Source organism: Rhamphochromis sp. 'chilingali' (genome assembly GCF_963969265.1).
Source record: "Rhamphochromis sp. 'chilingali' genome assembly, chromosome: 14".
Classification (NCBI taxonomy): Eukaryota; Metazoa; Chordata; class Actinopteri; order Cichliformes; family Cichlidae; genus Rhamphochromis; species Rhamphochromis sp. 'chilingali'.
The window spans coordinates 11107093-11120684 of NC_137941.1; the positions used below are offsets into that span (position 1 = coordinate 11107093).

The window sequence follows — 13592 nt, forward strand, 5'->3', positions numbered from 1 at the left end:
TGGCCCATTGCTACGGGCCATTCAGTCCTTACATGACTGTTGCAAGAGCTTGGTCCGCATAGCCGGAATTAAGTCGGACTTGTTCCTGGTGGGTGACAGGCCTGCCAATGCTGCCCTTTATTACCGATTCTGTTCATAATTTTTATGGACAGAATTTCTAGGCGTAGCCAAGTGGCAGAAGGCTTTCGCTTCAGTGGTCTTAGGATCTCATCTCTGCTTTTTGCAGATGATGTGGTCCAGTTGGCTTCATCAAATGTTGGCCTCCAGCTCGCCTTGGAACGGTTCGCAGCCGAGTGTGAAGCGGCGGGAATGAGAATCAGCACCTCCAAATCTGAGGCCATGGTCCTCAGCCGGAAAAGGGTGGAGTGCCCACTCTGGGTCAGGGACGAGACCCTGACCCAAGTGAAGGAGGTAAAGTATCTCAGGGTCTTGTTCACGAGTGATGGGAGAAGGGAGCGAGAGATCAACAGATGATTGGTGCGGCAGCTGCAGCGATGCAGACGCTGTACCGGTCTGTTGTGGTGAAGAGAGAGCTGAGTGTAAAAGCGAAGCTCTCAATTTACCGGTCGATCTATGCCCCTACCCTCACCTATGGTCACAAGCTGTGGGTAGTGACCGAAAGAACAAGATCGCGAATACAAACGGCAGAAATGGGCTTCCACCAAAGGGTGGCTGGCCTCTCCCTTAGAGATAGGGTGAGAAGTTCGGCCATTTGGGAGGGGTTCAGCGTAGAGTCGCTGCTCCGCCACATCAAAAGGAGCCAGTTGAGGTGGTTCAGGCATCTGACAATGATGCCTCCTGGGCGCCTCACAGGCGAGGTTTTCCGGGCATGTCCCACCGGGAGGAGGCCCCGGGACAGACCCAGGACACGCTGTAGAGATATCTCTCAGCTGGCCTGGGAACGCCTTGGTGTTCCCCCCGGATAAGCTGGAGGAGGAGGCTGGGGAGAGGGAGGTCTGGGCATCTCTGCTTGGGCTGCTGCCCAACCCGGACCCGGATAAGCGGAAGAAGATGGATGGATGGTGTCACGTCCGGTGTGGCAGACGTGTGGAGTTGTAGAAAGGACCCAAAAGGCGGCAGCTCTGGTGCAGGTGAGTATTTATTTACAGGAGTGGGTACAAACAGCAATGGTGGGTGAACATGAAACTGGAAAACCTAAACTGGGTAAAACTAACAAAACAAACCAGAAACAAAGTTGCAGGGAGGTCCGGGGAAATACATATGGAGAGATGCAGGGAGACCAAGGGGAAACAACACAGACGAACCAGCAACGACTAAGACAGAAGACAAGACTTAAAAACACTCAGAGAACACAGGGAGATCACACACAGGTGGGGGACACAGCTGGGAGTGATAAACGTGACGAGACTCGGGAGGCAAACTGAAAACACTCACATAAGAAGCAGACCTACAAAATAAAACAGGAAAGACATACACGCAATGACACAACACACAAACTTCACACAGACTGGGGAACACATAGGAACATGTAGAGCTGGGCGATATAAGATTTTTTCATATCACGATATGTTTTTTTCATTTCAGGCGATAACGATATCTATCACGATATAAGCCAAATAACTATATTTGTAAGATTTAAATGTGCCGTTGCTCACAAGTAAAATGTGAAATAATAAGCAGCTTGTTTTTATTTAAATATTTATTTCCCATAATAAGTTCAACAGGGTAGATGTACTTAACCCTTTACAGCCGATCGGAGCGGGCACGCTCTGTTTTGCGTAACTATTTTTAAATCCCGGTAGCACTGCAACCACGTAAGCTAGCGCAAAAATTTTTTTTGCATATGAAACCGGAGGAGTTGTACTTACATCTTATGCCATCAGCTTGTCCTAGGTCACGGTTTCCTTCCACATAAAGCTTTGTAAAAACTGCATAAAAAGCGCTTGCAGGAACAAAAACATAATATTCCAGAAACACGCTTTACCGATCCAATCAGCTGGTCATAACACTTCCTACGTTGGAATAGACATCAGCGCGAACTTTTGCATTTCCGCCATTACTTGCCCGAAACCGGAAGTGACGTCATTTTTGCGGAAATGTAGTCTTTTTTACTATCAGGGCCTCAGGGCCTATACTCATCTTTTTAAAAGTTATCTTTGACTTTATGACTTTCTGTGTCGTTTCTGGGATGCTTAGGACTCATATTGCACTGCTGGAAATAGTTTATTTTGATGCATATGCTGCTTTTTTGCAAATTTGCAGTATAATATTTATTTTCGTTTTTCCTGCAGTGTATAGAAATTGGTGTATTTCAAAAATAAAACTATGAAGACACTCAAAATAAATTTCCTGTGGTGGGAAACTATTTTGTGCAACTTTTTTGTATTTACAGTTTTGAGGGATAAGCCTCTTAAATTTCTCTAACTACAAATATATGTTAAAAAATCAAAAACGATTTTCAATTTTTTTGTAGTTTATTGCACTTTTTTGCAATTTATGTAATTACTATGCACTTAATGAATACATATTATTAAAATCTGGGCTATAATGGTTGTATTGATGTATAGCAACTTGAAATGCTCCCAAAAATGGCTCCACAGCATGTAAAAATATGATATAAGCTCTGGCGGACTTGGTTCTATGGTAGGTCTTAAAGGGTTAAGGAACATGAGACTTTTTCAGATAAATAAAGGCAAATATGGCAAACTACACAAAAGGCAGCCGCTGAAGCATTTAAGTTTCAAAATAGAACAAACAAAACAGACTACTAAATTGTCAATTCCACTTAGAAACAAAATATTAATTCTAAAAATAAATCTTAGTTTGTTTTACAGAAGATCAGACAAAATTGACTAACTTTTGTCAATATCAAATAAAATGAGAACTAAAAGGAAATTCTCACTCTCTCCTTGTTGTATAGCTTAGCTTTTCAAACAGTTACTTTAGTCTGATAAAAGCCGAATGACGAATTAGCACTTCCAGTCAGAGATTGAGCATGCACCGCTTTATTGTATTTCCAGACTTGCTTTCGGCACGCGCTACTCTGTTTTTGTCAGACTTGAAATAGCTGAAATACCTTCACACTACGGAACTTCTGTGGCTCTTCCATTCGACAATCTCTCCGGCGTTGGAACCATCATCTGTTTTCTCTTCGGTAACCTTCGGTCACGCTCGGTTGATCTTTCTCTAGTCGGCGCACTCATTTCCTCCATTACCGGGCGGCACAGCGGCTGGTTGCTTCCCAAACAAATACACATGTGCGGCACGTAACAAGTCACGTGACGTGACGCTGCGGCTGTGATTGGTTCAGCTCTGCGCTACTTAATTTGGATTGGCTGTTGTTCTTCTTTTTTTTTTTAAGAGGACAAGAGAGACGAGGCCTATCGCAATAGTTTAACTTTTCTATCGAGGAAAAGTTATTTCGCAATACATATCGTTATCGTTCTATCGCCCAGCTCTAGGAACATGAAAACAAAACCCAGAATAATAACTACTAAAACATAAACACGGAGTCACAAACTCCGGATCATGACAGATGGATGGATAAGAGGATCCAGTATTGCTGATGGCAGGCAGTCTGCGCCTCTGAAGGTAGCATCATAGTAAACACACTGTGGTGTGATAGAGACACGGCGGGTTCAGAGATCATTATTTTGAGCCATTTTATTTACTGTGGCTGCAGCTACCAAACTGCCAGCCGCACATTCATCACACCACAATGCTTCTCAACCCCTGCTTCCCCTTGTTTTTAAACACAGCAGCCATGATTGCGGATGCCATGCAGGTGCGTCCACCCAACCAGCTTCCAACCCAGCGACAGGACCACACCTCCGGTGGTGGCGGCAATGCTGGTCTGGAGGCTGGCCATGCCTCCAGCGGTGGCGGTGATGCTGGTCCGGAGGCCGGCCACCTGGCGAGCAGGTACGACCCTGCAGGCCCTGCTCAAGGGCGGCTGGGCCGTCAGCCGTCGCTCCAGAACAGCTCGCGCTTCGAACTCAGACCCATATTGAGCAGGCTCCACTTGGACGGGGACCTCCGTCTCCCCACATGGTTCCTCCACCACTCCTGGCTCGAGCGGACCCTTGTGCACCTCCTTCATCTCCTGCTGGAGCAGCTCCTCCACCTCCAGCAGGCAAGGACCCTCTCACACCTCATCTACCTTTGGCTGGAGCAGCTCCTCCACCGTTCCCGACTGGAGCAGCACCTCACCCAGCTGTCCCCCCTCCTCCAGCTACCGTGTTGCCCCACGCGGCTCCTCCGTCACTTCCCCACAGTCAGGATACACCGGTGGGGGTGGCGGCAGCGTTGTTGATCAGGCTTGGAGCAGCATTGTCAGGTTCGCCATTCTCTCCAGGTGACGCTCGGTCTGGTCCCGCAGCTCTTCCCAATGACGGCGCGCCTCCGCCGCCTGCTCGCGCTGGGTGGCCACCAGTTCGGCCACCATCTCAGCCAGCTTCCCCCTTTCCTGGCTCTGGCATGGACACACTGTGCCGCGTCCTGGGTTTCGACACCACTGTGGTGTGGTAGAGACACGGCAGGTCCAGAGATCCTTCTTTTGAGCCATTTTATTTACCACGGCTGCAGCTCACAAGCTGCCAGCTGCACATTCATCACACCACAACACTTCTCAACCCCTGCTTCCCCATGTTTTGAGTAGAAGCCAGGCCTTTAACTTCTATGGAAGGAGTTTTAAAAAAGAGTCTGTTCAGGCTATAGAGTGTAGAGCAAATTTGAATATGCCGAAAGCAGGAGAAAGGAGAAAGAGAGGTGTACTTTCCAGTATGCAAGACAGCTCCTAAGTGTTAAGTACGGTTTATTTAATAAGCCCTTTTCATAGACAAGCAGTCACACAGCACTATACACAAAGGCTAAAATAAACAAAGCATTAGGCACCAAAATAGTATATATAGACAATACAAAAGGTTAAATGTAAATGAAAGTTTTAAGATTTAAAAAAAAAATCAACAGAAGACTTGTTTAAAGAGAATCATTCAACCAAACGTAGTTGTGGTGGTAGACTGTTCAGCTGATGAGATAGGATTGTAGAGAAAATTTTGAATTTCCTTTAACATTCACACAAGTTATTTAAGTTATCTTCTCTGCAGTTTTGAACACTTGTAGTAACTAATGAAAACCATGTTTTGATGTTAGAATTTTATAAGAATTTTTTTAAACTAAAAGAACATCATAAATGTTGGACAAATGAAAGAATGCCATTCTCCCTGACCTTGGTCCTGAAGTTAAGACCCACCCATTCCATTTAGTCTTTTCTGCACTGCAGCTATAAATGTTAGCTTTTTCCTCATTCAGCTGGAGGGAGTATAATGAGTACAATGTCACGTATTCTTCAGTTCAAATGAATCTCTAGCCTAGAATCTTGAACTTTGTAAAGTATAAAATTGTTCTTTGATTGCTTTGAGTGCACATTTTATCACAGGTATCACATCTGCTGACAAGGAATATGTTATACTGACACAACATTTATTTTCAAATCAGTATTTAATTGATATAATAGAAACTTTGCTCAGCCACTGGGATCTCGTACTCTAATATCTAAAAGTACTATTGATCATTTTTTACATATATATCTTGTTCACTATCTTATGTTCAGCAGAAAATGGGAAATTCAAGTGAGATTGAAGTTGTGTCATTTGTGCTGGCTGCTTATGCAAATATTGGAGCTTTAAAATATATGTATTTTGTCATAATGTTGTTCTGGTACCTCTCTATATGTGTTGCCAACACAGTTGTTATTGTGGTCATACAAGTGGACAGAAGGCTACATGAGCCAATGTATATACTGCTTTGCAGTTTATGTGTGAATGAAATAAACAGCAGCACATCACTGTATCCTCTTCTGCTCTTACAGATGTTTTCAGACAGCCATGAGGTGACCGTGCCGTGGTGTTTTCTGCAGATGTGTTTTATGTACATAAGTGCACCTGCTGAGTTTTGGGGTTTAGCAGCCATGGCATATGACAGATATATCTCAATTTGCCATCCATTATGCTATAATGTCATTATGAATACAAAGAGAGTGTTTTTATTGATTCTGCTTGTGTGGATTTTTTCACTTGTTAGTTTTATACTCTCATTTTCTTTCATCTTTGGTTTGAAGTTTTGCAGAAATATTGTTGAAAATGTTTATTGTGACCACCAATTAATGATAAGACTTTCATGTTCAGTTTCAACCCAGAGCTATATATCTGAAATATTCTTTGCCATTGTGAGTATTTTCATCCCATTCACTCTCATTTCAGTCTCTTACTTTAAGATTTTGGCAGTTTGTCGAAAAACATCAATAGAAAACAAGCAGAAAGCCGTGACTACTTGCACTCCTCAGATTGTCTCTGTGTCCAACCTGTTTGTTGGCTGCATTTTTCACTCTATTGACTTTAGGTTTTTAATAGCTCGGGTACCGGACGAGGTCCGTATAATTTTACCTATGTATGTCCTCATTTGTCAACCAATGCTCACCCCGTTCCTGTATGGATTTAATTTGCCAAAGATAAGGCACTCATTTAAAAGGCTACTTTTTAAAAGAAAATAAATCACTTTCTTTAGCAAGAGACTGTTTTAGAGAACCTCTACTCTGTGGGAGAGTGATATTTAGCAATGATCTCATAGACATATTTTATTCATTTATTGATACATACAGCAAAAGCTCTTTACAGACTCAAATTTCCTCTTAACTCCTTTGGTGAAATGTTAATGGCACTATTCTTGCAAACAAAACATTTATGGGTATGCAAACAATGGGTTTGTTAAAATGAGAATTTATTTTGAAAATTTAGAAAAGGTAATCATGTAAAGGACTTCTGTTTACCAGAAAATACATCTCCTTGTTCAATATCTTTCCTGTGTGGTAGAATAACATTCAGCAATTATCTTATTGTTTGTGGACATGGCATGAAGAAAATAAAGCCTGCTGACTTCATATATTTGCATTAACATGATCTATTGTTTCATTTAGATTTTTTTTTTTTAAATCAACTTTTAACATGTAATATCCTCTTTTCTAGTGAGATTATCTATTTTTTCAGTGAAAGCAAATGTTATTACTCTTGCAAACAAAATATTATATTAAACACATATGAGTATAAATAGATGTTTTAAAATATTGTCCTCTATGGAATTCCGATGTCATTGCTGTATATCATGGTGGTGTGGATCAGTGAATCGATGTCTCGTTCACTTTTGGCACACAGCTTGATGTCATCCACTTGATGTCAACTCTGCTTCCTTGTCCCAACTCTGGTTAGCTGCTGACAGTCATTGTTTGGACATCACTCAGGTAGCCAGCAATTTAAGGAGAACATACAACTAAACATGTTGCTCCTGCTCCGATTGGGGGGGCACAAAATGCTGGAATCCAACATTGTTTTGCAAAGTTACACATCGATTCAATATTAATTTAGGTGATATCCAACTGCTGTAACCAGGTGTCATTACTACTGTAGTGAATTATAATTTTACGTTGGCTACACTACCTTCATCTGCACTGTCTGGCTAGCTATGGGTTTTCGAGAGTGTGAAGCCCGTGATCCTGGCCTGAGGGGCCGCAAACAGGCTATGTTTATTACAAATATTGTTAATACTAAAGGAGGCTGAGGAGTAACAAAACATCTGAGACAAATGAGCAGAAAGGTGCAGGAGGGACAGGTGAGGAGGCCATACTGCTAGCAAGTTGGCTACAAACTATGCTAAGCTAGCAAATCCCTAAAGCCACAGTAAATGAATACTGTGAAAATAACAGAGCATGTGCTTTCGATGAAGCACGTAATATTACACCATGAAATTACAGGCTATCTATTAGTTTTTAATTAAATTGGCTACACAAAAAACACCACTGTGTATTGTAACAGGAACAGGAAGTGATACTCTATGACAGAGAGCCAACAAACTTGACAGCACCGCCCAAAAGTCCTTATGGAAATGTTGGGGAGTTAAAATACCTGTATTTTGTAATAATATTGTTTTGGTACCTTTCTATATGTGTGGCCAACACAGTCCTTATTTTGGTCATACGTGTGGACAGACAGCTACATGAGCCAATGTATATACTGCTTTGTAATTTATGTGTGAATGAGATAAACATCAGCACATCACTGTATCCTCTTTTGCTCTCACAGATGTTTTCAGACAGGCATGAAGTGACCGTGCCGTGGTGTTTTCTGCAGATGTGTTTTATGTACACAAGTGCACCTGCTGAGTTTTGTAGTTTAGCAGCCATGTCTTATGACAGATATATCTCAATCTGTCATCCATTACGCTATAATGTCATTATGAACACAGAAAGAGTGTTTTTCATGATTCTGCTTGTGTGGATATATTCATTCCTGAGTGTAATACTATCATTCTCATTCGTCTTCAGTTTGAAGTTTTGTGGAAATAATATTGAAAATGTGTATTGTGACCACCAATTACTAATTCGACTTTCATGTTCACTTTCATTCCACAGCTTTATATCTGACATATTCTTTGTCTTTGTGAGTATTTTCATACCATTCAATCTTATTTCAGTCTCTTATGTGAAGATTTTGGCAATTTGTCGAAAAACATCCAGAGAAAACAAGCAGAAAGCTGTGACTACTTGCACCCCTCAGCTCGTCTCAGTGTCAAACCTGTTTGTCGGATGCATCTTTCAGTCTATTGATTCCAGCGTTATTGTTGCTCAGTTACCACATGAAGTCAATATCATTTTATCTATATATCTTTTCATTTGTCAGCCGATGCTGACCCCGTTTTTGTATGGATTTAATTTGCCAAAGATAAGGCAATCATGTAAAAGGTTTGTTTTTAAAAAGAAATAAATCACTTTGTTCACCAAAAAGGCTCTTTTAGAGCAGCGGTCCCCAACCCCCGGGCCACGGACCAGTACCGGTCCATGAGTCATTTGGTACTGGGCCGAGAGAGTTGAGGCTCAGGTGTGAAATGTATGGTTTTCAGGGTTTTTATCGGTTTTCAGCGTTATTTTGTTATCGTTTTTATCGTTAACTCGGTTTTCCTGCGTCTTTTCACGTGTGTTATGAATAAATCTTCTTTTTTTCGGTACCGGTACTAGTTTTATTTTGTTGTATTTATCCGCGACACCTTAAAGGCCGGTCCGTGGCGCAAAAAAGGTTGGAGACCGCTGTTTTAGAGCATCTCTGCTCTGTGGGAAAGTAATATTCACCAATCATCTGAAAGATTTAAAATGTAAAGAAAATAAAATCTGCTCACATCATATCATGTCATTTACGCAGTTTATATTGTAATTATTGCATTTTTAAAATTTGTTTTGCAGTAGCAGCATTTCAACATCTATTTTCTTTGTTACTCCTACACTCTAAAAAGTAATTCAGAGGCTTAGTAAATATCACTATAAATATAAGTTAGATGAGCCTGATAAAATCTATGAATATCCTTTTAGTAATTATTTGAGTTTGATAAGTTGAAATAAATGTCTAAAATGTTAACGTATGTGTTTGTGTTAAATTAAGGTATTCATTTACATTTATCTCAGACAAAAAAATTCAGTATGCAGTTCACAGAATACCTTTTTTGCATGAACTTAATATTTTTGTTTAAAATTGAATCAAAATATTTGACAAATAGGTATCTATACTCATCAGTATCCTGTACTAAAATCATTAATTATTCAAATCAATATTATTTATTGTCAGCAACTACAACTGAAAAGTTTAAGTAAAACACAATAATATAGAGTAATTGAGTACCATGAGCCTTTTACATTGTTCTGTTCATTTTGTTTTTTAAATACTCTGAGCTTTTGTGTTTGCTGTCCTGGTTTGCCATTTATCCTTCAAGTATGTAAGGCTTTGAGCTAAAAGGGGAAAGGCTCTTGTCTTTTTAGTGCTTGTTTATTTCGAGTTATTGCCATGTTTATGAAAATTAAACTTTCATTTGGAAAAATGTTTAACATGTGGTAATTTTCATACATGTATTACGAAACACACAACTACATATTAGTTTGTTTGGTTTTTAGACTACCAGTGGCTCAAAACAGTCTCGGTCACCTACTGCCTACTGGTGGTGGTCAGAGGGCCTGGTGGCGCCAGTGTTCGGCAGCCTCTGTCAGTACGCCCCAGGGTGGCTGTGGCTGCAATGTAGCTTGCCATCACCAGTGTGTGAATGACTGAATGATTCACACACACATTCAGGATGACTGAAAGTAGTGTAAAGCGCTTTTCAGTCCATAGGGACTAAGCAAAGGGCTATACAAATACAGGCCATTTACCATATTTAATATTAAGTACAATTTTGATTACATTCAGTTTACAATATTAAGTAAATGGAACAAAATTTTGAATTAACCGACCATCTATATTTCAGTTACATTGACCAAGAATGTCAGTGTTCTTTACTCAATTTTTTCATGTTTGTGTAACAACTACAATTACTCATTTCAACTTAATATGTTTAAGCTTTAGTTATTCAATTGATCAAGTATATTGAACAGATTTTTAAGTGTAAAAGTGTTGCCTCAAAAATTTTAAGTAAATGTCAGTTTTAGTTTTTAGGGTGTAGGATGATCAGCTTTCAGCAGAATGCTAAGAGTATTATTCTGCACTGACAAAACAATGCATGACACTAAAGGTATTGATGGATTAATGGATTGTATAAATCAACCCAGTGCGCTCATTTCACAGCTTAACCCTCTATTCCATTACCAAGAGGCAGTAAACCATATTTCTGGTTATCATACTGTCCTTAAAGTTATATATTTTTTAAGAGATTTTAATACATGGTTATATGAAAATAATTAGAAATAATTTAAATATGAGGATACATAAATGAATTTATGAAGATGTATATGCATTTTTGAAAACAGCTATCTATGCATCTACCTACCTGTCTTTCCACACACACACACACACACACACACACACACACACACACACACACACACACACACACACACACACACATAATTCCAAATCTTTGGATTCATGTGGTCCAATCACTTCCATGGCCGCAGGTGTATAAAATCAAGCACATAGGCATGCAGTCTGCTTCTAGAAACATTTGTGAAAGAATGGGTCACTCTTGGGAGCTGAATTCCAGCATAGTACCTTGATAGGATGTGCAAAAGGTCCAGTTGTGACATTTTGTCGCTACTAAATATTCTAAAATTAGCTGTTAATGATATCATAACAAAGCAGAAACAGTTGGAACCCAATATAGTAAGAATGGGATGTCACTCAAGTTCATATATGTGTGAAGGCAGACAAGCAAATATTTTTGGAAACATTGTGGATATAGATATACTATATAGGTAGACCGCAGGGTGTGGTCCAACTCTAGGAGGAATTACACTTGGCATCACTGAAAAGGTCTTTGCCAGAATACTGGTGATAAGAGGCTGTCTGTTAGTTTAACCTTATATTCAGGACAAACAATGTCAGTTTCTTTCTGGTCCTAAAATACTGTTTTCCTCTCAATGATAAAATACTGTTTTCCTCTCAATGATATTTGATCAGTGTAGTTTGGAGTTGACATAGCCAACATTTTTTTGCTGAATTTTTGTGGCATTTGAATAACTCCCTCTGGGGATCTTCTGGGCTCTGTAGGATGTTGGACTTCATCTTGGGTGAACTCGTCACTGATTTTTTTTTTTTTTTCCAGAATTTTAAACAGTATTTCTAGTGCCAGTCAAATGGTAGAAGGCTTCCACTTTGGTGGTCTCAGGATTTCATCTCTTCTTATTGCAGATGATGATGTTGTTTTTGTTGACTTCCAGCTCCAGTGTTAGTGGTACTCTGCCCAGCATAAACTGGAAGGAATGCATGAGAGCCTCTTAGGCTGTGGTTCACAGGTGGGAATAGGTGACGTACCTGGTCTCCGTTATGTATGAGACGCTATCCCAAGTGAATGAGTTTACTTGTCTTGGGGTTTTGTTCATGGTGGTGCAGCGGGTTCAGAGGCAGTGCCACGGGAGGCTGGCCAGTGGAGCTGGAGATTATTATCAGGTCATATCTGTGCGATTTGAGCAGCACGCTGGGATCTAGAGGGGAAGAGTAGCTGAGAGAGAACAGTAGTGTGTAACAAAACACAAACAAAAACGCTGAGTATGCCAATTGGTAACAGCCTGTAAAGGCAACAGTGAGAATGAAGAACTGTCCACTAAAACACTCGGCTTGGCAATAAAGCACAAGCGTGTGTTACAGCCCCCTTCTTAAAATCAACAGTCATCACCTTGATCTCACTGGTGTTTATATTCAAATGTGTGCCACACCACTTTCAAAAATCATGCCTTTCAGGTCCATGATTCTGTTTACCATCCGGAAGCAGACTTAGGACAAATGTATCATGTCCAGCATTTAAATTTATTTATGTATTTGTTTCTACAATCATTAGAAACAAATGCAAATGCACAGAGCAGATGGGGCTCACAGTAAATGAAAGGCAGTGGAGGAAAAAAAAAAACGCAGCCCTGAGGAAAGCGAGCTGGGCCTATACAGCCCATATTATGCTCTGACAAATTCACATTTTCAGTTCAGTTTTTCTATTTACTTATTTTTATATCTTTATTTATATAGCACAAAATCACCACTACGGCCACCTCAAAGGGGCACTATATTGTAAGACAAAGACAATAATACAAAGAAAACCCAACAACAATGGTGATAAGGGTGGAAAAACTCCCTTTTAACAGAAAGAAACCTCTGGCAGAACCAGGCTCAAGAAAGGGTAGCCATCTGCCATGACCAGTTGGAAGTGAGTAAAGGGAGACAGAACAAAAGACACACAATGGAAGAGCACCAAAGATGAATAATAATTAATGATTAAGTGGTGTATAAACAGAGAGTAAAAAAAAAGCCCAGTGTGTCATGGGAAGCCCCCAGGAGACTAGCTCTATTGCAGTGAGAGGTTTCAAGGTAAACTGATTCAGCCCTTTATTTAAGCCTTATCAAAAAGGACAGATTTAAGCCTAATCATAAAAGAAGAGAGGGTGTCTGGCAGGAGCCTGTGGAAACAGAGGCAGCTTACGGGGACGGCTGTCCATAGAGGTCGCGATCGGAACCATGGGAGCTTTGCAACAAAGGGAGAAGCAATTACTGACAGGTAAAGGAGCAGGTGAGTAGGTGCTGTTGGCTTACATGCAGGACAGACTGGGAAGCTTCAGGGAGGGTTTCTGTGGGAGAAACAATTCTCTGAGTTGCCAAGAGTGTCTTGGAGGACAGGCAGGCAAAGCGACAGGTTGACGATTTCCCTAGTGAGCAGATTACCGAGGTGGAACAAGGAAGCCAGCGCTGGAGAGCATACAACAGGTGGTGAGTCCAAGTAAAGTAAGGGATTACTATTGCAAAAATGGTAATTAGATTACTTTCCCGTAGGAACGCTGCCTCACTGCGATACTAAAACCGTGATTTTTTTTGCGAGAATGTCTCATGACAGTGACGTAAGCGAGTGCGACGTTCGTGACAACAGCTGTGTGCAGATCAACAATGGCTAATATGTCTGTGAAGGTTCTCAGTCATCCAGGTCATTGTAGTCAAAGGAGCTTGCAAAGAAAAGCGTCTGGACTTCTTTAAGTTACTTGAAGACGTTTCACCTCTCATCCGAGAAGCTTCTTCAGTTCTAAGGTCAAATGGTGGAGAGTCCCAGATATAAACCTAGTGGGAGTA

At 40.7% G+C, this 13592-nt stretch overlaps 2 protein-coding genes across 2 annotated transcripts; both read left to right on the forward strand.

Annotated features, from left to right (window-relative positions):
• Nucleotides 1-5578: 5578 nt before the first annotated feature.
• Nucleotides 5579-6511, forward strand: LOC308410596 (olfactory receptor 8G17-like; the record flags this gene model as incomplete). The annotated part of the gene is made up of 1 exon (XM_080904019.1): nucleotides 5579-6511. The coding sequence occupies one exon, from the start codon at nucleotides 5579-5581 to the stop codon at nucleotides 6509-6511; it is 933 nt and encodes a 310-aa protein (XP_080760145.1).
• Nucleotides 6512-7596: 1085 nt separating this feature from the next.
• Nucleotides 7597-8774, forward strand: LOC308409930 (olfactory receptor 8I2-like; the record flags this gene model as incomplete). The annotated part of the gene is made up of 2 exons (XM_080902925.1): nucleotides 7597-7623; nucleotides 7827-8774. The coding sequence occupies 2 exons, from the start codon at nucleotides 7597-7599 to the stop codon at nucleotides 8772-8774; spliced, it is 975 nt and encodes a 324-aa protein (XP_080759051.1).
• Between the last annotated feature and the right edge of the window lie 4818 nt (nucleotides 8775-13592).